This window comes from Vipera berus (assembly GCF_964194415.1).
Source record: "Vipera berus genome assembly, chromosome: 2".
Taxonomy (NCBI): Eukaryota; Metazoa; Chordata; class Lepidosauria; order Squamata; family Viperidae; genus Vipera; species Vipera berus.
The window spans coordinates 108658854-108686761 of record NC_138203.1 but is presented as its reverse complement, the minus strand read 5'-3'; the positions used below and the strand labels follow the sequence as shown (position 1 = coordinate 108686761).

At 39.1% G+C, this 27908-nt stretch overlaps 1 protein-coding gene and 1 long non-coding RNA gene across 4 annotated transcripts in view; one reads left to right on the top strand and one right to left on the bottom strand.

Moving 5' to 3' along the window:
* Positions 1-887: 887 nt before the first annotated feature.
* HGD (homogentisate 1,2-dioxygenase) overlaps positions 888-27908 on the bottom strand; it is a 27877-nt gene continuing 856 nt past the window's right edge. For 2 of the 3 annotated variants that reach the window (XM_081315759.1, XM_081315761.1), the window contains exons 2-14: positions 25209-25280; positions 24171-24259; positions 20385-20490; positions 19026-19085; positions 18180-18271; positions 15673-15707; positions 14167-14246; positions 11705-11804; positions 6677-6801; positions 5497-5601; positions 5132-5258; positions 3964-4145; positions 888-1431 (exon numbers count right to left, since the gene is read on the bottom strand). In XM_081315759.1, the coding sequence (XP_081171885.1) occupies positions 1306-1431; positions 3964-4145; positions 5132-5258; positions 5497-5601; positions 6677-6801; positions 11705-11804; positions 14167-14246; positions 15673-15707; positions 18180-18271; positions 19026-19085; positions 20385-20490; positions 24171-24259; positions 25209-25280 (1299 nt within the window). In that variant the 3' untranslated portion in view covers positions 888-1305. Of the gene's footprint in view, positions 1432-3963; positions 4146-5131; positions 5259-5496; positions 5602-6676; positions 6802-11704; positions 11805-14166; positions 14247-15672; positions 15708-18179; positions 18272-19025; positions 19086-20384; positions 20491-24170; positions 24260-25208; positions 25281-27541; positions 27693-27908 lie in introns of all 3 variants that reach the window. The other variant, XM_081315760.1, reaches the window with a different exon arrangement.
* Positions 25982-27908, top strand: part of LOC308661055 — an 11180-nt gene continuing 9253 nt past the window's right edge. The window contains exon 1 of the long non-coding RNA XR_014024877.1: positions 25982-26025. This is a non-coding gene — a long non-coding RNA (uncharacterized lncRNA). The remainder of the gene's footprint in view (positions 26026-27908) is intronic.

Sequence of the window (27908 nt, the reverse complement as noted above, 5' to 3'; positions counted from 1 at the left end):
CAATGAGGGAACGGCCCCCACTGCCTTGGCCCTGGCCCAGAGACCCTCCTCCTGCCAGAGACCCTCAGATCTGTCCCACTCCTGCCCAGGCCCCCATAGGCACCCTTGATGCGAACGATGTAGAGCTGGCCATGCCCACCCAGTAGGCCATTCGCAGTCTAGCCATGCCCACCCAGTAGGCCACACCCACCCGGGCCCCTGAGGGCAACCGCAATGCTGATGCAGCCCTCAATGAAATTGAGTTTGACACCCCTGACTTAGATTAACAAAGGATGCTAGGGACAACAAAAATACATTTAAAATAATATAGAAAAAATGGTATTCCAGTAAACAAATTACAATTTGGGGTAATAAAGCAGAACGATTCAGTTCCTATTTTAATTTGATCTTTCTAGCAAGAGGATATGTACCACCAATTGTGAAAAGCAAGATTCCAGCTAAAACTTTTTAGAAATTTAGGGAATATATGCTAACCTTGAACTAATATAGAGTTCCAGATTATACGGACTCTTTCATATGTTCCTGATATCTCTCCTCTCTCCCCATCCCCCCACTGCATTTCTGTCTGCCATTCAGATTCTGTCTTTCTCCCTTTTTTGCCTGATCCTTTCCAATCCATCTTTCCTGCATCTTTGGGTCATAGCACCTTTTTCTCTGAATTTCAATTTACTGTTTTAGCAAACCACATGTGTTCCACGAAGAACCAAAAAGATGCCATTTCTCTCTTTTACTTCTCCATTCTTCTTCCTATCCTCTGTTTTTCCCCCCTACAAATGAAGTGAACTGGTAGCCCTGAAAATGAGTCTTGTGAGTTAATGGCATTCTTTACTCATGAAACATAAATTACAGGTATTCTCCTGATTTCTTTTGCAAAGGAGATAAGCAGAGAAATATATTTTGTGTATTTTGTAGAAAATTAAACTGAAGATAAACAGTGCTTCCTAGCAAAATGACAAATTCCCTAAATGGCAATTTCTCACTCTTGAGCCCAGTGATATGCATTTGACAAATCACCTCATAAAAGAAGTTCTTCAACAACATACGTCTACACTGTAAAATCAAACAAGTTTTGTTGTGCTAGGCTTGGGAGGGTTTTTTTGCTCTTTTTTAATACTGGGTATGATATGATGGGCTTATATATACTCCCAATTTCATAATGGACAGTTTTACATGAACAATTCACATTAGTGATTTTAATTTTTTCAGCTGCTAGACATTCTTTCATATGCTCATTTAAGATGGTTAAGATATTGTTCCATGATTTTCTTGAACTACTTGGGAATGAAGAAACTGGATATGGATACTTCATTTACATTTGTCATTAAAATTGATCTTCAGCTTTTCCCAACACTTGTAGTAATTCTTATCCAAGCTGGTTTTCAGCCCCCACTTGGTCACAGCCAAGCTAAAGGAAGATTCAAACATGAAGGCCTGTTGGGAAAATAAATAAGACATATTGCAAGAGTAAGTAAATCAGTATTTGGTTTGAATGAAGTGGACAAAAAAAATTACTATACACTATTTTAACTGATTTGAATGATGTTATTGCTATTTTGCTTTTATCATATGTTGGTATTCATTTTATCATTTGGCTTGTTTTATATAATTTTGCAGAGAATTTAAATTCTAATATCAAATAAAACACTAGAAAAACTAGGAATTATTGAGCTGATTGTCAAAAATTTAGTTTATGAACAAATCCTGACTGAAACAAGTTTAGCAGGAAGTAATACTGTGCGGTGAAATGGGTTATTCCATGAGCTCAGTGGATAATAAGCATTCATATGAGAATTGCAAAGATTTGTAGTTTTGTAGCAGTTTAAAATTGTAACAGGAAATATTTCCTTTAATAAATTTGATGCTTAGAGTGTCTTAGTGCTTTACAGAAAAACTGATGGTTTACATACAATCAGAGTTAAAGCCAGAAATACTGAAATCAACTATGAAAACACTTTTTACAAATATGTAGAGTCTTGTGAAAGAGCAAATCTTTGGTTTCCTCAGCTCAGTACAAAATGAGAAATATAGGCAGATTTTCTTGTTGGAACTCTGCAGCTACCTGTGGTTCTATTCATGGTACAGTTATTCTCTCCAGGGTTATCTACACAACTTTCATTTTCTATATTCGAGATTCATATTGGATGAGAGGATGCTTTAAGTGCCTGGTGGCTTGGAAGGGCTATGGACTGGAGGACTTCACATGGGTGGATGCTAAGAATGCACATGCTCCACTGGATATTCCATGCCAAGTACCCTGAACTGCATGATCCCAGGACAGGGGGCCCTGCTGCGGGGGGTGGGAAGTCAACTTTAGAATGAGTATGGCTGCAGCTATTTTTTCCTTCTCATTTCTAGTTGCCACGTAGCACGGAGGGATGGGGAGTTGCCAGGTGTTGCGCTAGACCACAGGTCTGCAACCTGCGGCTCCGGAGCCGCATGCGGCTCTTTCAGCCGTCTCCTGCGGCTCCCAGTCCTCTGCCATGTGCAGTCCAAAAAAAAAAGTGGGACTAAAAAAGTTCAACCAATCAATTCAAATATGCAGGGTAAGTGCATATCTCGCCTTGGCTCCACTCTTCAGTCAAACCCTGTTCTGCGCATGTGCGCATGTACACGCATGTGCACACATTTTTTGCGGCTCCCAGTTTTTCCTTTTGTGAGGGAACCGGTTCTGAGTGGCTCTTTCACTGTTTCAGGTTGCTGACCCCTGCGCTAGACAAAACAGACTTTCTTTCTCAGACTTTCTCTCATGGGAACCAAGGTCATTGGCTGCTCCCGAGATTGTGGGCTGGGCATTTCATGAAAAGCCCAGCAATAAGGTGCATGGGGAAATGTAGTTGCTTACATAGACTTAGAGGTGGGATTTCTTAACTTTGTATTGGGGAATCGTTATGCATCTCTTAAGACTTGGTTTCACTTTTGAAGTGCTGATACTTTGTACCAATAAACATGTTCTTTGAGGAATTGCAAGCCTCAGAGTTCTGCTTTATTTGTCTCTGTCAGAACCTTGACGGGGATAGTGGCATGGCCCCACTGGAGCCCAGTTCAGAGGAGGAAGAGTTGGAACTGGGACCATGCAATGAGGATGGCACATCTCTCTTGGCATGTTTGGAGAGGCCAGGGGCTGAGGACAATGCTGTCCTAGTCACTTCAGGCATTGGGGAAGGTGGTTGTCTGGATGGAGAGCTGCCTGCCCTCAAAGACGCAAGGGAGAATTGGCTGCTGATAGGCAGCAGATCCCTTCCAATAAGGAACAGCTGCTTCTCCCACTCAGTCCAAGGGCATGGAGTATGGAGTGTAGGAAAGCTAGGAGAAGGGCTGAGAGGCTACTCAGGAGAAGGTCGCCCCACCCTTCCTCACAAGGAACACCTGGATTGGATTGACTTAAGGAAAAGCCATGGGGAGCTATTTTTGCCAGGAACAATAGTTTGTTTTGGTTTACACTGTGCCTTTTGCCTAGATTTGAGGACTGCCTTTTGCTTTATATCTTGCCTTTGTCCTGAGGACTGCCTTTTGTCTTGTGCCTTGACTTTCCCTTGTGGACTTGCTTAGCTGTTTGGATTGGACTGGGCACCCTGGACCTTGCCCTGTGAGCGTGTTCCTACTGCGTGGACTTTCTTTGTTATATATGGGCTGTTGTTATTGGGACTGAGGGTGGCTGCCTTCAGAGTAGAGTGGGATGAGCCTTACTGGCCATTGGAGGGCCATTTGTTGGGAAATTACTTACAGCAGGGGTGTCAAACTGCCAGCCCACGGGCCAGACGCATCACGAAGAAACCGCGCCTACCCCATTGCCGGCAATGGGGAAAAAGTTCCCATACGTCGCGCAACATCACATGACATCGCGAGTTTGACATGTCTGACTTAGAGCAATAAAAGACTATCTAGAGGTGTGCTTTGCCTTGAGTAACTGGGTCATAACAGCAGCTTCCACATTAATGTGAAAATGATTTTCCAAACACTTACCATAGTTCCCTCTGCAATTTTCTCAGGCTCCTGCCTGCTTGTGCTGGCCTTCTCAAAACATTCAGCGTCTGGTCCATGCGGTATCATCATGCTGTGCAGAGTGGCTCCTCCTGGTAGAAATCCTTGTTCTTTTGCTTCGTAATTCCCTTTGATTAAGCCCATAAATTCACTCATACAGTTTCCTGTGGATTTTTTTAAAAAAATCTTGATTTAAATTTATTAAAATTTGATCAATTAAATTGTAGCAGCTTAAGTTTGGCATGAGTTTAAAATGAAAGAAAAGCTACAAATTGGTATTTAGCATTTAGTGGTAAAGAACCAGAACTGTCCAAAGTCCCACTGGCTGTTTTTTGTTTCCGGACAAGCAAACAGCAGAGTATTCCTTCCCTTCCTTCTCTTTAGTTTATACTGTATTTTCAAGAATTTCAGGAAATACTTCTCATCCACTTGATTTGCAGCCCTTTATCAAGGGTCTTTCAGACATCTGGCCTGGTTAAAAACTTCTGTTAATTAAGTCTTCTGTATCTTGCAGATACAGATAACCCTCAACTTACAATGATAATTGAGTCTGGAATTACAGCTGAAGGTTGTTGAGTTGTAAATCAAGACAGCACATGATTGGATTTAAAATTACAACATTTTTACAGTTCTTAAATGAATGCCATTGTTAAGCAAATCCATTTCTCCCAATAGATCTTTTTGCCAAAAACTGATGGAAAATGTGGTCACGTACCCATAGGACACTGCAAACAGCTATAAAGGTGAGACAGTTGTCAAGCATCCAAAATGCAAATGTGTGTGCACGGCTGATATAATTCTGAAAACGAGTCATAAGTAGCTTTGGTATAGGAGAAGGAGCAGCAGAGCCTAGGGGCAATATCAAGAGAGGGATCAGCTTGGAGTCATTATGTTCCCATAAGTGATCCAAGTGCAGCCCCTCTTGAATTCCATTAACTTTTACCTAGTGCCAATTTAGAGCTGACCGTTGACTAGATTCTTAGGTATTGGCATGAGCAATAAAACAGCTTAACTGGAACTTAACACACAGTCCTGATTCTTTGTGCCTGACATTTGGGGTTGGTCTGTTGTAATTTCAAGAAATTATTAAGTGAGTGTAAGTTGAGCACTATCTGTATGTGAAATCACATAGTAAAAATGGCATACATACTATGGTAATAAGGTGGACGGAAAGTGTTGTTGGCCACTGCCCAGCGGGGTGGAAATATAACAAAATCAGCAATTGCCACTCCAGGACGGGTTGATTTTGCAGTTAAGACAGTAAAGATGGAAGGATCCTTAAAAAACAGTGGAGTGAAGGGAAATTGGCTATTATTAAAACAACCGTGCTAATCTGAAAAATCAATTACATGGCAAATTCAGAGTCATAGCTGTAAATCTGAGTTCAGTGTAAATTACAAAGCAGAAACTTGCAATTTATTTGAGGCTTCCTGAAATCCGAAGTCTGTTTTGTTCAATTCAAAAGAACTAATTAAAGTACTCTAAGATCAGAATTAAGACCTAACAAGAACTTACCGCATGATCAAAAGCTACAGAATTTATGACCATGAACTTGCTGAAATTATACTTGTATGGTGTGTAATTCCCATGCCAAGCCACAACATTGAAGGGAGAACAGTTCTGTAAGATTAAACAACACAGCTATCTTAAGACATGGAAAGTATCCGATATTCAAAACTACATTTTTTAAAAAATCATATTTTGGGGGGAGGGAGAGCTCAGTAGCTGAAAACATAAACAAAGCATAGAGTAAATATATAATGCAAATTACCATTACAATATAACTATAATGAAATACAGCAGCAACACATATTTTTCACTTTTTTCAGGATAGCAAAGAGACTCCACCTTGGGAGTGGAACATTTCTATTTCCCTTAAAAGCATTATCTGCCAATAGTGCTCCTCATCCATTGGTAATTGATCAGCAAAAGCAAACTGGAAAACCAGCAATTCATTGCGCTGACTCCCATAGTTCCACAACTTCTGCCTAAATAACCATGGATGGAATCTTAAGCAGCAGACAGAAAACTCTTGCAAACTACTGTTTTGTTAGGAGATACAGGATTACCATTTAGTTCCATTTGTATTTTCTGATCTTTAAAGACACAAATTTTAATAATTTAAATACCATTTATTAAACTTGTATGTCGCTTGATTATTAACAACTCAATGATTTTTCATTTTTGTCTTCTATTTCTTATGGGTGTGTACGTCAAGCACTTCTTATATTTCCACGCAGCATGTGTGCATCCCTGTCTAAAGTAAGGTTACTAGAAACAGGACGATTTTCACTATTTTTGGTTGATTCCTGAGAATTACAGAAATATCCAGCCCCAAAGCACAAACAAATTCATATGTCAAGACAAACAGGCCTCTTTTGAGTAAGATGGGCTGTTTAGAAATAGGAAACAGAAATAAATAGATAATTCACAGTTAGCTAAGTAATGAGTATGCTCAGCAGCCTTCAAATGTTAGGTATTTGTTGAAAAGAAAACAGAATACTGAGGGAAAGGACCCTTCTTGATGCTAACCATCAGCATTTATGGTAAGAGGTGGATGGACTTCGGTATTTTGTTGTAAATTTTATATCTGATTTCTGATTGATAAAAATAGAGTGATTAATGCAAAAAGGCATAAATACAGGGAAGCTAATTCTTAATGAAATTCCTAATTCTCTAAATTCTAACTCCTCACCTGTTTTGCCTCAAAGAGTTTCCCTTGGTACTTGTTGATCACTGTGTAACCCTCAGCCAATTGGCCCTCTTCATACCAGGCAACTGGCACAAGGAAGTCTCGTGGATTAGCTAAGCCATTGGCTCCTAAAAAAAAAAGAAAGGCTTTGTAACCAATTGTATATTTGAAATTTGAGATCAGTCCAATCATGGTCATTGGATACTTTACCATTAAACATACTAAAAATGCAACTTGAATTAAAGAATAAAATTCAAAATAAAAAATCATTAAAACTAGTCAACTGCAAGGTCAAAAATTCAAATAAAATTCATATAAAGCAAAATGGATTAAAATACAGTTAACAGACAGTTAAAAACCTAGGAAAATAAGAATTTTAGGGTGAAGACCAGTTAAACCACCCAGGAGAGGGCATTCCATAAATTGGGTGCTCCTACAGAAAAAGCTCTCCCCTACTAAGAAGGTCTCATTGTTGTTGTTGTTGAAGTCATGTCCGACCCATCACGACCCCATGGACAATGTTCCTCCAGGCCTTTCTGTCCTCTACCATGTTCTGGAGTTCATTTAAGCTCACGCCTACTGCTTCAGTGACTCCATCCAACCACCTCATTCTCTGTCGTCCCCTTCTTCTATTGCCCTCAATCTTTCCCAGCATTAGGCTCTTCTCCAGTGAGTCCTTCCTTCTCATTAGGTGGCCAAAGTATTTGAGTTTCAACTTCAGGATCTGGCCTTCTAAAGACCAGTCAGGGTTGATCTCCTCTAGGACTGACCGGTTTGAACACCTTGCAGTCCAAGGGACTTGCAGGAGTCTTCTCCAGCACCATAGTTCAAAGGCCTCAATTCTTTGGCGCTCAGCCTTTCTTATGGTCCAACTTTCACTGCCATACATTGCAACTGGGAAGACCATAGCCTTGACTATACACAATTTTGTTGACAGGGTGATGTCTCTGCTTTTTAGTGTGCTGTCTAGATTTGCCATAGCTTTCCTCCCCAGGAGCAAGCGTCTTTTAATTTCTTGGCTACAGTCCCCATCTGCAGTGATCTTGGAGCCTAGGAAAATAAAATCTGTCACTACCTCCATTTCTTCCCCATCTATTTGCCAGGAATTGAGAGGGCCGGATGCCATGATCTTGGTTTTCTTAATGTTAAGTTTCAACCCAGGTTTTGCACTCTCCTTCTTCACCCGCAACAAGAGGCCTCGGTAAAGGTAAATGTTCCCCTGCACATGCGTGCTAATTTTTTCCAACTCTATGGGCCAGTGCTCATCTCCGTTTCAAAGCCGAAGAGCCAGCGCTTGTCCGAGGACGTCTCTGTGGTCATGTGGCCGGCATGACTAGAAGCGCTGTTACCTTCCCATTGTAGTGGTCCCTAGTTTTCTACTTGCATTTTTACGTGCTTTCGAACTGCTAGGTTGGCAGAAGCTGGGACGAGTAACAGGCGCTCAATCTGTTACGCGGCACTCGGGATTCGACCCACCAAACTGCCGATCTTCTGATCGACAAGCTCAGCATCCTAATCCACTGAGCCACCGCATCCCTTTTGAGGCCTCATTAGATGATCTTAAAAGTCCAGTTAAGGGTTTTACAAGAAAAGGAGCCTCTTCGGGTAACCTAGTTCTAAGCCATATAGGGCTTTAAAGGTCAAAATCAGCATATGCTAACTTGGATGGTAGTTCTTGTGGTTCTAGTTGCAGTTATTAAGCAAATTACACATGGACATTAAGTATAATGTCACATGACCACATCACACGGCTCAGACTTCCTGACAGCTTCCCCTTTGACTTTGCTCCTCAGAAGCCAGCAGTGAAGGTTGCAAATGGTGAGCCTGACTGAGGAACGCTGTGATCATCATAATTGAACACCAGTTGCTAAGCATCCAAATTGCAACCACATTAGTGTGGGGACATTGCAATTCCTGCATCTTCGAGAACCAGCCATAAGGCTCCTTGTTCAATGCTATCATAACTTTGAATGGTCACTGAAGTGGTCACTAAGTGTACAGCCTGTCTCTCCTTTACGGATTACTGCCTTGTCGTGGTGAAGGGGCTTGCATAACTCAATGAAGCTATGAGCTATGCTGTGCAGGGCCACCCAAGACGGACAGGTCATAGCAGAGAGTTCTGACAAAATGTGATCCACTGGAGAAGGAAATGGCAACCCACTCCAGTATCTTTGCCATGAAAACCCCATGGACAGTACCAAAAGGCAAAAAGATATGACACTGGAAGATGAGCCCCTCCGGTCAGAAGGTGTCCAATATGCTACTGGGGAAATGCAGAGGGCTAGTACTAGTAGCGCCAGAAAGAATGAAGCAACTGGGCCAAAGCCAAAAGGACACTCAGCTGTGGATGCATCTGGTGGTGAAAGAAAAGTCCGATGCTGTAAAGATTTATTCTCCAATAGGAACCTGGAATGTAAAATCCATGAATCAAGGCAAGCTTGACGTGGTCAAACAAGAGATGACAAGACTGAACATCGACATCTTAGGAATCAGCAAACTAAAACGGACAGGAATGGGTGAACTGAGCATCAGGTATACTACTGTGGGCAAGAATCCCTCAGAAGAAATGGAGTAGCCTTTATAGTCAATAAAAGAGTAGGAAAAGCAATACTGGGATACAACCCCCCAAATGACAGAATGATCTCAGGCGAATCCATGGCAAACCATTCAATACCACAGTAGTTCAAGACTATGCACCAACCACTGGTGCTGAAGAGAATGAAATTGACCGGTTCTATGAAGCCCTACAGCACCTTATAGAACTAACACCAAAAAATGATGTCCTTATCATTATGGGGGATTGAAATGCTAGAGTAGGAAGCCAAAAGATAACTGGAATAATAGGCAAGTTTGGCCTTGGAGTACAAAATGAAGCATGGCACAGGCTGATAGAATTTTGTCAAGAGAATACGATGGCCATAGCAAACACTCATTTCCAACAACCGAAGAGACGGCTCTACACATGGACATCACCAGATGGCCAACACAGAAATCAGATTGACTATGTCCTCTGCAGCCAAAGATGGAGAAGCTCTATACAGTCAGTAAAAACAAGACCAGTTGCTGACTGTGGCTCAGACCATGAGCTTCTCATTGCAAAATTTAGGCTATAGAAGAACTATACAAGAATGAGCTTAATGTCCCTGATAACCACGATGAGGTGGTCACTGACCTCGAGCCAGACATCCTAGAATGTGAAGTGAAGTGGGCCTTAGGAAAGCTGAGCAACAACAAAGCTAGTGGAGGTGACAGTATTCCAGCTGAGCTATTCGAAATCTTAAAAGATGATGCAGTAAAAGTACTACACTCAATTTGCCAGCAAATTTGGAAAACTCAACAGTGGCCACAGGATTGGAAAAGGTCAGTTTACATTCCAATTCCAAAGAAAGGCAATGCCAAAGAATGTTCAAACTATTGCACCATTGCTCTCATTTCACATACTAATAAAGTCATGCTTAAAATTCTACAAGCTAGACTCCAGCAGTATGTGGATCGAAAACTACCAGAAGTACAGGGAGGATTTCGAAGAGGCAGAGGAACTAAAGATCAAATTGCCAACATATGCTGGATCATGGAGAAAGCTAGGGAGTTCCAGAAAAACATCTACTTCTGCTTCATTGACTATGCTAAAGCCTTTGATTGTGTGGATCACAACAAACTGTGGCAAGTCCTTAAAGAGATGGGAGTACCAGACCATCTTATTTGTCTCTTGAGAAACCTATATGAGGGTCAAGAAGCAACAGTGAGAATTGGACACGGAACCACTGATTGGTTCAAAATTGGGAAAAGAGTTCAGCAAGGCTGTATACTGTCGCCCTGCCTATTTAATTTATATGCAGAGCACATCATGAAAAAGGCAGGGCTAGATGAATCAAAAGTTGGAATTAAGATTGCCGGGAGAAATATCAACAACCTAAGATATGCAGATGATACTACTCTAATGGCAGAAAGTGAAGAGGAACTAAAGAGCCTCTTGATGTGGGTGAAGAAGGAGAGTGCAAAAGTTGGCTTGAAACTCAACATTAACAAAACCAAGATCATGGCATCTGGCCCTCTCAATTCCTGGCATATAGATGGGGAAGAAATGGAGGTAGTGACAGGTTTTATTTTCCTGGGCTCCAAGATCACCGCAGATGGGGACTGCAGCCAAGAAATTAAAAGACGCTTGCTCCTGGGGAGGAAAGCTATGGCAAATCTAGACAGCATACTAAAAAGCAGAGACATCACCCTGTCAACAAAAGTGCGTTTAGTCAAGGCCATGGTTTTCCCAGTTGCAATGTATGGCTGTGAAAGTTGGGCCGTAAGAAAGGCTGAGGACCAAAGAATTGAGGCCTTTGAACTATGGTGCTGGAGAAGATTCCTGCGAGACCCTTGGACTGCAAGGTGTTCAAACTGGTCAGTCCTAGAGAGATCAACCCTGACTGCTCTTTAGAAGGCCAGATCCTGAAGTTGAAACTCAAATACTTTGGCCACCTAATGAGAAGGAAGGACTCACTGGAGAAGAGCCTAATGCTGGGAAAGATTGAGGGCAATAGAAGAAGGGGACGACAGAGAATGAGTGACTGGATGGAGTCACTGAAGCAGTAGGCGTGAGTTTAAATGGACTCCAGAACATGGTAGAGGACAGGAAGGCCTGGAGGAACATTGTCCATGGGATCGCGATGGGTTGGACACCACTTTGCAACTAACAACAACAGCTTGTCTTCCCCAAAGGCTATTTAAATCGCTAATCTTAAAATTCCCAGCAAGCACCAAATGTATTCCAGTGATTGTTATGACTCGTAGTTGTTTTCTCAGTGCCTTTATTAGCAATATGAAGGACAGAGATGCTTATCCATTTCTTTGCACTAGGTTTAATACCCTCCATACCTTGGGACAGAACTTTACTTTTTTTTTTTTTGCTGTCATGAATAATTTGTCACCCAGTTCCACGTGACTTATATATAAAAACATAAATGTATGCTACGAGTGTTAAATAAGTATTAAGAAAAATGACATAATTATTTTTGGAAGCAGAAATAGTATATTTACCAATTGGTCCCAGATCAGGTAACTCAAAATGTACACCATATATTTCTAGGATGTAGCCTCGAGTTTCTCCATATACTTCCACATTAAAACGCATTCCTTTCTGAGGAAGAGACAAAATATGAATGTAAATATTAGGACTGATTATTATTGTTTCACTATCAGAGAATATATCAAATTCCAACTTATTTCCATTAAGTTCTTACTGAAAATAATGCAGTTTGCATTGCAGTTTGCATTGCGGTGGCTCAGTGGGTTAGGACGCTGAGCTTGTCGATCATAAGATCGGCAGTTTGGCGGGTTGAATCCCGAGTGCCGCGTAACAGAGTGAGCGCCTGTTACTCGTCCCAGCTTCTGCCAACCTAGCAGTTTGAAAGCACGTAAAAATGCAAGTAGAAAAATAGGGACCACTACGGTGGGAAGGTAACAGCGTTCCGTGCACCTTTGGTGTCTAGTCATGCCGGCCACATGACCACGGAGACGTCCTCGGACAAGCGCTGGCTCTTCGGCTTTGAAACGGAGATGAGCACCGCCCCCTAGAGTTGGAAACGACTAGCACGCATGTGTGGGGGAACCTTTACCTTTTTAAAGTACCAAAAAAGTTCTATAAAAGGTAGTCTTGAGATAAAGCTATCTCTGTTTATCAGGCGATGGTAGTATCTTTACAAAAGCATCTGAATTTCTGTTGATATTACAAAAAAGTATAGCTATTTAACATGGGACAAATCTTTATTTCCTGTTTCGGCCTAACCGAAGGCCATCCACAGGCAGTAGTCACAACAGTGACAGCTCATATTTGTGTAAATTTTAGATTGCTAACAAAGAATTAAAGGGAGACTGATATGCATTTCAAACTTATTTGTTTTCATCAGTCAGCCATACCCTTCTGAGATTCGAACCTGGGCTGATTGCACATTAGGCAGTTGTTTTAACCTCTAGGCCACAAGCTCTATCTCACTTTGTTAGCTGAGAAGCAAGGGAGATATGTGTTAAATGCTTGTTAACTATTTAGATTACCTTGCTAGGCCCCAAACATGGGACAAATTTTTATTTCCTGTTTCGGCCTAACCAAAGGCCATCCACAGGCAGTAGTCACAACAGTGACAGCTCATATTTGTGTAAATTTTAGATTGCTAACAAAGAATTACAGGGAGACTGATATGCACTTCAAACTTATTTGTTTTCATCAGTCAGCCATACCCTTCTGAGATTTGAACCTGGGCTGATTGCACATTAGGCAGTTGTTTTAACATTGGGGCCTAGCAAGGTAATCTAAATAGTTAACAAGCATTTAACACATATCTCCCTTGCTTCTCAGCTAACAAAGTGAGATAGAGCTTGTGGCCTAGAGGTTAAAACAACTGCCTAATGTGCAATCAGCCCAGGTTCGAATCTCAGAAGGGTATGGCTGACTGATGAAAACAAATAAGTTTGAAATGCATATCAGTCTCCCTTTAATTCTTTGTTAGCAATCTAAAATTTACACACACACATACACACACACACACATATATATGTGTGTGTGTATATATATACATATATATAAAATGACAAAATCGAGAAAGATAAAAGCTAGATGATACAAACATCATTTATTTTCCTAAAATTCCAGAGGAATAAAGGTGACCATCTCTCTGCCAGGAGGGAGTCCAAAGTGTGGTGGTATCAACTGAAAATGCATTTTCCTTTTCGGAAGCCTTCCAATTTCGTAACTCACATTTCCTTTATTTTAATCCTATTAAAATCCTTTTCAGATAATTTCTGAACACTTACCCTGACAGTAGTTCTACTGTCTATACAAAAATTATTAATGTTAATTTGACAAATGTGCTAATTTGTGAGCCAGTTGTGCATAACTGTAAGCCACCTGAAGTAAGAACAAAGACTGCAATACAAAGAGGTTCCCCTCAAAGCAGGCAGGCACGTTGCCCAAACTTGGATTCAGTTGTAGGATATAGGTGTTATGACAAAGCAAGAGAATATTTGACCCTATGTTATGCTTAGTTAGCGTGGTTGTAAAAGAAACAAAGTCTTGATAGATACATGGAATTTATTTTTCTTCCTAGCATTTTCCCACAAATGCAGGGTCCAGTTTTTTCAAGTCAACCAAGTATATTGATCCAATGGTTGCGAAAGGAATGGCCAGCTGGTTTATCACCTGAGCCTGATGTCATGGACTAAGAGAAAGTGCTGGCCCAAAAACATCCAGAAGACTTAACATGCCATAGTCTTGCATGTAAACAATAAACAAGTAATGTGAAATATATTCACATTACTTAAAACATTAAAAAGTTACACATGGCTATAAAAGCACAACTTTTCAGAAAAAGTATAGCAAGCAGTCTTTTTTTTAAGGATCCATGGAGTAACTTCAAACATGGATACACATCAGTGTTCATCTGTCCATTTCACTCAGGAGTTATAAGGTAAAGAGTGAAGGATAGGCATATGGCTACAGTGCTTACCTGAATGACACAGATCTCATTCGGCTCCACTAGCAGCTTGCCAAACTCTGTAGTGATGAGCAGTTTGCCTTGCTGTGGTACTGGATAAAGAAAATGCAAGTGCAGAATTCTATTTGTTTACCTCAGACAATATTGTGATACTTTAAAAAGATCATGCTTTTTAAATTAATCTTGTCAATTTTATAAAGAAAATTTAGGAGAAGGTATTGAAATCTATAAGTTTCTATGTTTTAATATTCCTTTTGATATTGTGTTTAATTCCAAACTCCTACTAGGCATGCCTGAGTGTTGTTTCTGTAAGCAACCAACATGTTCAGATAATGTTGCAAAGACTGCAGCATTAAACATGTGGAAACAGAATGTCTAGGAATTATGATTATTTAGAAACACAGGATAAAATTCCAGAATCATGGATATCATAAATAAATTCAAAATAAAATGTGGGCATTCATAACTAGAATGCAACATGATTATGGACTTTGGATTTTGTTCAAAATAAACCAGTTGAAATATTTTGGGTTAGTTCATTGAATTAAAATCTTTTGTAAGAGCAGTGGTTCACACCACTTTGGCAGAACCAGTAGCTAATTTTTTGTTGCCCAGGCCCAGAAGCGGCATCCACACAGAGAACCAGTTGTTCACATATTTGAATCCCACCACTGTGTAAGAGTAATCATGCTGAGATGCAAAATGAATTGACATTTTCACAGAGCCCTGATTCACAGGAAGCAAGATCTAATTACAATCGGAAATAATTTGGGAGGCATTACTCGCTATAGTGAGAGCCAGTATGGTTAAGGCAGCAGACTAGAAACCAGGAAATTGTGAGTTCTAGTCCCACCTAAGGCAAAAACTAGCTGAGTAGCTTCGGGCCATCCCTGTGAGCTCTAGGAAGTAAGGAAGGGCAAACCAGTTTTAAAATCCTACCAAGGAAACAGCAGAGACCTGTTAAGGTAATTGCCAGGAGTCAACACTGACTTGAAGAGAGGAAGAAAGTCACTATTGTAAGTAGCATTATAATGGGAGAGAAGCTGGACTTGGAGTATCAAAAACTGTTATCTAATGCCTATAGATTTTTTTTATCTCAAACTATTTAAAATAATACTTGATATTTGTGTTTCCTTTTTTCAAGTCAGACTGATTTTTCCTTTTTTATTTCTGATTGCTGATATACTTTTTTTCTATGATATTGCTATGAAATAGGATGATTTTCTAAGTTCTTGATAAACTTGCCAATCTGGATGTCATAGATGATATCCTTTCATGAATGATAGCATAGAAAAAATATTGGAAGAATATACAGTACTTATAGGATCTTGTTCTAGGACATGTGTCTTTACAAAATTTATTTTATAAAAAGGGTAGCCCAGGTTTTATTTTACTTGATCAGTATGTCATCTGACTGTGTAATAGATTCTTCATATTCGTTCATTAGCCCAATTAACATTCCAGTTTGTAAAAGAAATAACAGTATACAAACTTTCAGAGTAATAGTTCACAACTCACCAATCAGAAAGTCTCCATCAGAATTACAAAAACATCTATATTGAAAAAAAGAATAAGTAATTACACACTTCTGGGGAATATATTATGAACTCTAGATTCTAAATTCATACCAAGTAACAATCCTTGTCCGGAGAGGAATTATACTTGCAAGGTCTTCAATCCCCTCTGTTCATTGATAGAACTGTTTTCAGTCTGCCATTTCTTCCCCGGAAGGTCGATGAAACTTAATTTTTAAGTAAAGTCTTACAAAAATTCCATGCTAGTGTGTTTGTGTATGGAACATTCAAATGTCTCAAAACAGCTATTTTTTATATGATTATGTTTTATATTCCACTATTTTGCCCCTAGGACATACAGGATAGTTTAGAGTTGTTTAAATCACTTAGTACATCTTAGTATATCTAATACTCAGGAATTACAAGTACTTCAGTGAAATCAGGATTAGTTTGCTTTATGTTTGGATAGAAACATGAGAATCCAGAAGCTTGTCTTTGACCTATTAAAGGTGCTTTTACACCTTCCCCTCTTAATGCTAGATTTGAAACTCTGGGTAAATCCTTCAGTGAAAATATTGGGTTCACCCTCTATTACTACTACTTTAATCACCTGGTAAGAACTTTCTGGTGAACTGCTAGACATTACAATCATAGTATATCTTATGCTGCTAGAGCTTAAATCTATAATTTTCAGAGGCTTCTATCATTAAATGTGGGAAGTCACCCCACCCCCCAGAGAAGGAAATATTACAAGGGCAGAATATTATATTTCCTTAAAGGATCTTAAAGAGGCAGAAAAGCATGCCCAGTTTTTCTTAACAGCCCCAAGTCTCCCTCCCCCAAGCAGAATCCAGCTCTGTAGAAATGCAGATGTAATAATCCATTCAGGAAGGTTGGAGCCCTCCAGCTAGAAGCTTAGGAAGTCAAAGACACCTAAAATCTACATACCCCACCCAAACTCTAAGACAGGACATAATAGGATTAACCCATAGTTGCCAAAAGGGCACACTCAGACTCACGGTACATGACACAGGAAATACAAAGCCTCAACCAGGAACAGGAAACAACTCCAAACAAAAGCCCAAGAGGGTATAAAAGCCCACTCCCTTCTACATGTGCGGACTCTCTTTTCTTCCAGAGCCATCTCTCTGTCTGGCTCTCCTCTTCAGTAAACTACAACTTTTTTTCTAAAGCAGTCGCCATGTTTTTTATTCCCGGCTTGGACTGGACCCTGATGAAGACTTTTCCTTTGACATAAGAAAGTCTTGTACACCTACCAAGGAACAAACCAGGCTAAAATCTGAGCTTCCTTCCTGATCAGGAATTGTACTACATTCACTACATTCACATTACATGGGAGGGTGTGTAGGAGTGCAGATTTCACTTGGAATAGGATACTCTCTCCCCTAACCCAGTCTTTCCTTCCACATGGACTTGGGAAGAAAACCCTGTGGGAGACTAGAATTTTTGGCTTAATTTGAAGAAAATGGGAAAATATGATTATCTTTCTGGGTAAGTTCTAAGGGGTCGAAGAAGCAAGCACTGAGAGACTCCATTTGTTTAATTATGAAAGAAATTTGTTTTCCTCTCAAGTCAACTGAGAGCCAGATAAATCAATGGAAGAGTACTTTGCTACCACCTAGGGAACCGCATGCCAAATTACTAGCCTTTTATGGTTTTATTGAAAACAACTTTTCATTTTTCTGCTACATGTTGTCTGGGGTTCACATATAACTACCAACCCTAGATTTCTGGATTACGTTTTACAGCATATCAATTACTTCCCACCTAAAGGTTAAAAAGGTCTCATGTAACCTTTAATGAGAAGGTTAAAAGGAAGAACTGTATCCATCAATCAGTCAACAAGATTTGGTAAGTTGGGAATCCCCTCCCCCTAAAATATTAACCCTCCTTACTGGACTAGTCATCAATTTCCTAGTTTCTATTGCTAGAGAATATGCTTTTCTTCTTACAAAATGAAATTCCAATATTCAATTGCTTGTTCTAGTAATGCATAGATTTCTAAAAATTCTCTAGTCAAATAGATTGCTATGTATTGTTTCAGACCCACTGAGAGAATATTATTGTGCATTTCCTTCTGCCTATTGTCACTTTTACTTTTTTACTATATTTACTTGAAAAGAAAGTGATTTCCTGAAATAATGAGCCCAAATCTAAGATCAGTAAAATGTTCTGTTTAACTTTTTTTGGTGGGGGGCCCTAAACTTAAATTCAGGTTCTTCTTCTCAGCAGACTAAGCCTGAATCAAGGTTCATCAAAGTTGTAATGAAATTTGCAACATATGATAAGGAATTAGGCTAGAACCAATCTAACACATTTTGTGATATAAACTTTTCAATTATTCATAATATATAGATGAGGAAAGAAAGGAAAAGTTCCTTAATAGTAGTCAAGTCTCAACAAATAGTCAGAGTATCTGGGCTATCTTCAAATATCCACTCTTTTAGAAGTTTAGATAGAACCCATGAGATACTCTGACTCCATACAGACCTGTTAATCATGGAGTTGTTACAGATGAAGATGTGAATTGCCAGCCCATTCCCTAACTTTGGCTCACCAGCACCACACAAAGTATATAGTCCCTATGAAAAAAATTAATTATAAGAAAACAAAGGTATAATCATTAGAATTGCTTTGATTTCCTTTGGTTACCAGAATAATGCATGGCAGAATCAAAAATTCAGAACATTAATACAGTAGTGTTTGACCAGTTCTGCCTTTCTAAAACTACAGAATATGGACACTTCTGGATTTAAGAGCCAAGGTTTTTAGCTTGCTGTTTCAGAATAATTGAGAAATTCTTTAATGCAAGTTTTAATTGACATGAACATCCTGGATTCTAGTTTACACAGACATCTATTGGAAGATTTTGACCTGACCTTGTAAAAACTTGAAAAGCAGAAATGAGTTGGTAAAGTGTTCATACAGTTGAAAAGGTGCAGGGTGAAATTAATGTAGAGAATATTACCAAAGTTAATGATCAAGGAGAGCTTTAAATATTGAAAGATCAATTTATTTAGTAATTTTATTTAGTACTTTTAAATATTGAAAGATCAATTTATTTAGTACTTTCTCAAAAGAGTTATTTGCCATTATAATAGGAACTGGAAATCTATAAAAGTTGTCATCTTACAGTAATTAGCAAGTAGTCACTAAACAAAACAGTTATAAAATGAAGATTACATGAAGGTTAATATGTATGCATACAAGAATTAAGATTGGAGGTAAGGCTACCATGACCTCAAGTACCTTCCCTTCAAGTTGAAAACTCCATTCTTATTCATATTAGAAAGATTAAGTGAAAAATGTTTTTAATGCTTCTGAATAGTTACTTACAGTTACAAAGTCCAGCTTTTTTTGAAAGATTGTAGGGATCTCAAATGGCTTCCATCTCAACTGAAAGAAAAACAGACATCATTCTAAAATAATTGATGCCATCTGAGGTATTTTATACTACAATTAGTATTTTATACTACAATTAATATGTAACTTATATAAAATGTCCAGGTTTGGTCATCATAGTACAAGAAAGATGCTGAGGAACAGGAAAGAGGTCCAGAGAAAAGCAACAAAAATAGCAAGAGGTTTGGAGGCTAAATCCTATGAAGAACTGTGTGTTTTGCATAAGCTAAGGAGAGACAGGATAGCAGTTTTCTGATCACTACGGTTACAGGGAAGAGATTGTGGATTTAGTCTCCATATGGTCTGGGGAAGGGCAAGAGTCAGCAGGTAAATACTTTGCGGAGCAAGATCCATACTTGAAATAAGGAATAATTTCTTGACTGTAAAGGCTATGATGTAATAGGACAGATTGCCCCCTAGAATCATAGATATTCCAGCAGTGTTGGTTTTTTTTAAAAAAAAATATTTGACTGGGATGGTCTGAAGATTCCTTCCCTGTGCAGGGGGTAAGATTTGAAGACTTCTGAGGCTCCTTTGATCCCTATTGTTCTATATTACTCTACTTCATATCTCAATTCCAGTTTTTAGGATGAGGAACCACTAATGATCAGTCACCGTAGCTGTTTTGAAACAGTTGTAGCCAGCAGACTTAATTTTCAGCCATCACCTTAATCTGTTTATCAGGTTTATTATTAATTTATTGGCCACACAACCTGGATTGGACTCTGACAAATGTAATGAGGGTATCTTGACAAGTACTTTCTTGAAATCAAAATACATTTGCTAAGAAATTTAGCAGATCAAAGCATGAGATAAATTTAAACTCTCAGGACTTGTTTTAATAAATCCATGCTGATTTATCTGCAAACTGTTTACTGATTGAGTTCTCTTCCCAAAAACCTTCCCAGATACTTATCTTTGACAGTTTGGTAAGCAATTCCTCAGTCCATTTGTTCTGCACACTTTAATCCAGGGATAATTTTTGATGAGATTCATTCAAAGCAGATCACAGAGGCGGAAGGGTTTGTTTTGGGAGGATTTTAGTTTATGCAGCATAAACAGAAACTTCTAGAAAACTTGTAAAAAACTCAACCAGAGGTGGCTCTCTAAAGCACAGGTGATTCCAAACTGAACTAGACAGGGAAAATGGCACTCAAGTAGAAAAGTACCAGAAAATATGAGAACAGCAGCCAAACTGGCTAAGCTTGTTGGAAAGTTATAAAAGTGAACAACAACAGTAGCATTTTGGAGCCAATATACAGAAACAGGAGATTCCTTGTCAGATATGATTACCTGGTTGGGCTCCGGTTCAGTTTCATTCCAGTTATGTGTCAGATGACCCTGATCAATAGTATGGAAGGGCTTGTGGCAAGCAGAAGGCAGAATTCTATATAACCAGCTAGGGAGAAAATAAATGCTGTGAACATATGTGATTATTCAAGAAATGATAATATTTAGTGCTTTGTTGATCTCTGAAATAAGCTACAGCTTTCTCTAGAAAATGCACTGCACCTTTTAGGTAATTAGAGCAATAGGGGAGGGAAAACTCCTTAAACATATAAATGTACTTTCCATTGGAGTCACCTTTGGTCCCTTAGCTCCCTCTTGCCTCCTGTGCTTTACACTGAACTCTGGGAACTCAGCAGGAGTAGCATGGTATCCCCAAGGGGCAGGGGCAATCAATATCCAGTAGAGTTGAATGGGGGGGTATAGTTAATGTACTATGATGGCCAAATGAGTAGTTGTTTATGGCCTTAACCTGAAGGGTAAAGGGAAAGTCCTAGGAAATTGGACTTACAGAGAGTTTCCCTTTAACTGGTAGAGGTTCTTCTAGATTGGTGCAAATACTCAGACGGTGGACAGTTGAGAAGTACAGATAGTTCTGGTTTGGGTGTCAAACTGCTGGCCCATGGGTTGGATGCGTCATGTGGAAGCCACGCCAACCCCGTTGCCAGCAATGGCAAAACCATCCCGATACATTGTGCGACGTCATGTGATGTCGCGAGTTTGACATATCTGATTATGCCATCAGTCCAAATCTTACTTGAAAATTTAATGGAAGTGAAAGAATATAATACATGAACATAATCCATATTCATTTAATACAAATTCTGTTGCCTAGAGATGGCAACCAGCAGCTTGAATGATACTCAGAAATAACAGTGGTGCAATAGGGCAATCTGGAGACTGACAATAAGCATGTTTTCATTGTCACAGCTGTATTTTGCACCAACTGAACTTTCTTGGTGATTTTCAAAGGCTGCTTCATGTGTTGCAAATTGAGTGATCTAAATCAGATGGTCAAATCTTTTATTACTTTCTCTGTAAGACTCCTAAATCATGAATACCTTTAACACTGCTGTAAATCAGTTCTTTCATAATTGTTCAGTTTCCCTCTCCAGTGCTGGATTGTGTGCATGTTCTGCTACTTGAACATTTATGTGTACGGAAGAAATGGATGAACTGCAGCACAGTCATCCTTTCTAGAAAGTTTTGCTGATTTTGTCAGAAAGTGTTATTAGGCAATTTTGAGCTTGCAATTTTTTTTAGAAGCCTTTCCACTGTCCCTTGCTGGTTAGAATGTATATTGCAGAGGGTGGGAACATTCTGGTGTCTAGAACTGCTGATAAGCAAAGCCAGTCACCTATATGGTACAACATATTACCCTGTGCATACTTGACACTACTCCCTGACAGAAGAAGGTACCGTATTTTCCGGTGTATAAGACGACTTTTTAACCCATGAAAATCTTCTCAAAAGTTGGGGGTCGTCTTATACGCCGAGTCGTCTTATACGCCGGAAAATACTATTCACCTCTCTGATCTTTTCTGCTGGACGTCGGGATCGCTGGGTGAATGGAGGTAGGCGATGGCGACCCGTGGTTAAGCGGCCAACAGCGAACGGGTGATGGAGGGCAAACTCTCGTCAGATCATGGGGTGGCTGCTGCAGCCGCCGCCATTGCTTTCTCTAGGACTGGCCATGCTGGTGCTTCCAATGCTGGCTGTCAGGTCCCCGACGAGAGGAGGGGCAGGCGGTCCCCAGAGGCGTGCCACTCAACAGTAGGAAGGGAGCACCTTTGCTCCCGCCGAGGCAACGCCTGACCTGCGCCAACCAGAAGAATCGCTTGCCCGGTCACGGAGTGCGGAACTGAGAGCAGCAGCGCACCAAGTGAGAGAGCTCAGAGGAAAGAAGGCGAGGCGCCCATTTGGCGGGGAAGGAGCAAAGCTGGGCAAATCACAGAGCAGGCGGAGCAGGGAAACGTTACAGGGGGAAAGGGGGCGGGGTTTAAAAGGCGAGGCGGGCGGGACGTGGAGACATTCTGTTAGAAGTAACGAAGGAGCCTCCGGGCGCTTTCTGGATTGGATTGTGCGAACTGAGGGTGCTGCTACAGTCCTCGTGTTTCCCAGGGTTGCCTGTCGTGCCAGAGGTATTCCCTGTAGCCCCAGATTCTTTAGCTCCCCACTTTCCTTAATTCGGGCGAATTTTGTGCTCCGTGGAGAAACATTAATATGCAAATGCCATTTGTTTAACCGCGCAAAACTCAGGGGAAACCTTGGTATTTGGGAACGGAAAGGCTTAAGACTTTTCATTTCTGTTTTATGCACGGGCTGGGAGGGTCACGGAAGTCTACCTCTTTTATTTTAGCAACATCGTGGCACTTATAAAAAAAGGGTTCTAACGCTAAATGAGTTGTTAATATGCAGATTGTGTGCCAGGAAGTGAAATATTGAGTCATTAGCCCAAACCCTATAATTTAACAGAAAAAGTAGGGGGTCATCTTATACACCGGGTCGTCTTATACGCCGGAAAATACGGTAATATTGCAACATTAAAATGTTGTTCCAAGAGGCTTATTTATTAGGGATACATAAAACAATTTAAATTTGAATCATTTTGAGGGTTAAGTGCCCCATTTTGCCATTCTGGAAATCTGCTTGAAACATCAACACTTCCAATTCAAAATAAAAAAAAATCCCTTACAGAAAAGTTGGAACAATTTATTTCAAACTTAAAATAGTGTTTTGAGCTCAAAATATTTCAAATTTGAAAAGTTTGGGATTTTGTTTTGAATGATACACCATAATGTATTATTTTTTGATAAATAATATGTCTCATCTTTGCATTACTGCCAGACACCATCTTGGAGAATAGGGTTTTCCTGGGTGGGAATATGTCAGAATTTAATATAAAAGAAGCACAAAGTTACTAAATCCAGGCATCTAAAAGTACCCAAGAATTCAATGTAATTGTTGGGACTGATTTTGGTGTAAAGTATTAATTGTTTTCTTGCAACTTTTAAAGATGTGGTAAGCTTCATTGACTTTTCATTTTCACATTTTTACACCAATATAAAATTCTGGATTATTATTTTTTTTGGACAAAACAAGAAACCATTGAAGATAGTCTAGAACACACATGAACATGCATCAGTTATATCAACTGATTTCAGCATTCATTATCATACAAATGTTTTCTTTCAACAAAAACATGTATTTTCTTGTACACACCAAGTTTTTCCCACAGTGGGAATTCGTAGAAGGGCAAAGCCACACAGTGCTATTCTCAGATATAAAAGTTCAGTTTTTGTGCCATGCTGGGAAAAAAGGACATATGAGAAAACCCTTTGCCCCAGCCCACACATCCTTCTTTTCTATTAAAATCTGACACAACATACTTTTGCTCTTCTCCCTTCAATTGTACACTATGGAAAATGTGTTTGTTCTGCTTAGTTGCAGCATCTGTCTGTTTCTGCTCTGTGCTTACTTAGTCCTCACAAGTGAAACTATCATTGCACAGTGTGATAAGGAGTTTTGTTTTTCATCCAGCTAACTGTAGATGTGGATTTGGCATGAGAGAAGGTGACTGGCCCCTAGGCCACCTCATTAGCTTCTATGCCTAATAAAGGGCCAGACCCTGGGTCTCCATGCTTCAGGTCCAGTACCTCAATAGTTTACCATTTTGTTCTGATGGCTAAGCCTATCACTAATATAGAAGCCAAAGCCTTTCTCTTTGAAATGATATTGCAATGGATTCCATGGCCAATATTATGATGCTGTTTCTCCTAAATTCACACATACCTTCTCCTATTGGAGGATCGTGGACAGGTAAATGCTGAACCTGAGAGTTGTTCAGCATACAGACCATACGGGCAGACTTGAGGATTATTCTAAATGAATAGAAATTAATTAGAATTAAGTTTTTTCTTTAATATGCAGATTACATAAATGTTATAGTCCTCCTGGATTCAACTGAGAGTGATGACATATTTTATGTCATATTTTGACAGACTCCTCAAGAACACTTTGCATCTTCTTCCATAGGATACTTCTGAATTTCCAGTACAGACCAATAGACCCTGTAAAGCTATTCGAAGACACAACTGGAAAAATGAAGTTTCTGTCCCAAGGTTTATGAACAACAATAATGAGCCAATGTGACTCTAGTTGAACATAACCCAATTTTGCTTCTGTTATAAATAACATAAATATAACAAGATAGTTATTGACAGCCATGCTTTTGGACAGTATCTTTGAACTTAGAGATGAAAAATGACTGCCAGAAGTTAATTATACTCAGGACAAGAATACTACTTCAAAAGTTTGTTTTGTAGGAGAATCTGGACTAAGGACTGAGTTCAGTTCTCTGGAGGAGGCAAATGACCTCCAAGACTGAACTTGGAGGAAAATCATCAAAACATCTGTCTTCTTCAAGTACAAAAGTCAGCAGAAAATCTCTTCATCTTCTCAAGCAAGATTGTTTAGGTAAGATAAGCTCCCTGGTAAATGTGATGTTTTCAATCCCTACAACAGTCAAGGAAAAATCTTCTTGCCGTTCTTATCTCCAGGTTACTTTCCTTTTATAGAATTATTTTGTTAGAAACAAAAGAGGGAACCCCATTTTTTAAATTGATGACTCAATATGTTTCACACAAAATCCATTGTCAAAGAGAAATACATTCTTCTAGTTATGTTGGCACTTGGGGGTACCTCCCTTGTTTGCCTATCCCCCATATGTAGTTTTATTCACAGAGTGATGTTTTTTAAATCTTCTGAAAGGGCCAGGCTGAACAATTCTCTTGTCATTTGGTCAGATGCATTTCTCAATATTTTAAATACCTGTCCTTCTGGTAAAGCTCCAGGGCAGCGTGGATCTTCAGAGGTGAATTCATTACCAAATCCTGACATGTACTACAAAACAAAAGAACACTTTATACAAAGAAGTATTTCTTATCTTATTGAAATATTATAGTTTGGCTTTTTCAGATTTATCATAAGATGGGCATGTCATTTTCAGTTACAAATTGGATTCTAGCTGAATTTCTGAATTCAATTTCTCTTGCGGTCATTTGATCTATGGTAGAGGACATGGAAAGTAACTATTTACCTTATCCCACTACCATGGTTTGGGCTTTAATGGAACAATTTCATTCTCTTTAAGCCCTATCTTGATGTCACATGGCTTGCAGGACGATATTTGGAGCTGGTCTCCACTCTGGTTTTTAATCAAATATATTACATTCGTGGTTTAATAAATCTGACTGTTTTTTATCACTGGAGTACCTCTAGAGTTAAACGTGATACAGGCTGTTGTCTGTTTCTTAAGAAAGAATCCTATTTCTAGAAAATGTTTAATGTTACATGAGAGAAGTCTAGCCATTCTAGAATCTGATAATGAAATAACTGCAGTCAAGAAGTCCTATTGTCTTCTGTTTTATTGATTCTACAGAGTTACATAGCCTCTTCATTAGAACTGATAAAGAGAAGTTTGGCTAATTTTCAGGTTTTAAAAATCTAATTGGGAAATAACTTCCAGGCCACCTAAATACTTTGAAGAGGAAAATTTAAAAACTGACAAGAAGCTTCCAACTTGTGGCACAGCAGAGTTGGCAATGGCATCTACTCCCTCACTGTCAGGCAGTGAAAAACCAGGACGGTATGTGAAGGTTGAATTTAACTGATTTATTACCCTGCTGCCTGATATGCTACATAGCATATAAGGATCTAATGCTAAAATTACTAAGGTCTATGCACAGGAATCTTCTCTAATGCTCAACAACTGGTTAGTGCTAGATAAGGGGCAACACCAAGTGGGAGGGGGTTGGACTTATTTCCTTTGTGGCTAAGTAATGTCTCTAAACTGATCTCTCTTTTTACCCTTCCCCCTGGCCCTGCCAATTCTCCAATATTCATCCACTATTGAAAAGATAAAAAACATGTCATAACTTAAATAAATGAATAAAAACCTGACTGTAGATTTTGATTAATATCCTTTTGGCCTATCCACCCTGTACTGAACCTTCCAGTCTTCCCTCCCTACTACAGCTTTTACTACTGCCAAAGTCCCTGCATACTGTATCCCTGTCTATTTAATCTGAAGTCTGCTAAACTGAGGTCTGTTAAATGAAATTTGTTTGCTGTGAATCAGAGTAAATTGATTTAAACAAATTGCTGTTAGAAATTAGTAAGATTTGTTAGACACTCCTCATTTAAGCTGAGTATTGTGAGTTCTGGTCCTGCCTTAGGAACAATGTCAGCTGGGTCACCTTGAGCCAGTCAGTTTCTCCCAGCCCTAAGAAGAAGACAGTGGCAAACCACTTCTGAAAAACCTTACTAAGAAATTTGCAGGGACTTGTCCAGGCAATCTCCAAGAATCACAATTGAACAGAAGAACAAAAAAGTAATATGAATATAGTATAGTATACTACAATCCTATAATGTATTTTGTAAACTTAATTCACTGTTTTGAAATTTGGGGAAATTCTTCCCTTGTTTTTCAATCAGACCTTTTCAGTTGACTGCTGAATTTCAATTTTTAAGATTCAAGCTTTTATCATAAAGAGCTTTAATAAGTTGGAATGTGATCAATTAATTTGTCTAAAATGAGTTTTCCCCTAATATTATCTACAAGAGGATTACATTCAATAACTATTTATTTATTCATGTATTTTATTTATTCTGATTTCCACTGCTGCCCAACTCAACCAAACTGAGTAGATTGCAATTGTACATGAACATTATGGGAAATGGAACCTCAAAAACAGTAAGGCAGTCTTTTCATTGGAGAACCTGAGTGGAATGTGAAATACATGTCTTAGAACAATTAATAGTATTAGCTGATGATTTTCATAATACAGATGGCTGCCAAAAATGGATAGACTGGCAATGCCCTCAATTAAAATATTTTTTGATATGTTGATGTGGCTGGAGGTCTTAAAGGATTTAATATGTTCTCTACATAACACAATGATTACTTATTTTTTAAAAACAGTTCCTTCAACACATAAATTAGATGTCCAAGATTATAAGAAGGCTTTAAATATAAAACTATGACATCTTGATTCATGAAAATCAATGGAAGAGCATTTTTACTGTTTCTATAGCAGTAAAATTTTAATTTCAGAGAATTAGTGAGAAATGAAAGAAATTACATATAATAGGCGTATTCTTACCGATTAAAAGGATAGAAAGGCTTTATCAAGGGGCTTCAAGTTAGGATTTTTCAAGTAAAGTGTCAGGTAAGTTGAACCTGGTTAGATTGATGGATCACCAGTTCTAGAAATCTCTTTCAGAAATAATGAAAAAGCCACTTCTCCAGCTGCACTGATAAAATATATTATGTGCAATTAATATTTAATTTGCTTGGTGAGCTAGCTGAGAAATAACCTTTCTACAATTTGTTAAGATATGAATTTTATCTGGAATGGTCAGGATATATTTTCTGCGTTAATGAATCAGTTATCTCTTAGCTCTGCATAACTGATGAAATTTAACCTTCCAAATCGTTTTCTAAGAGTTAGCTATTAACAGTTAATGGAA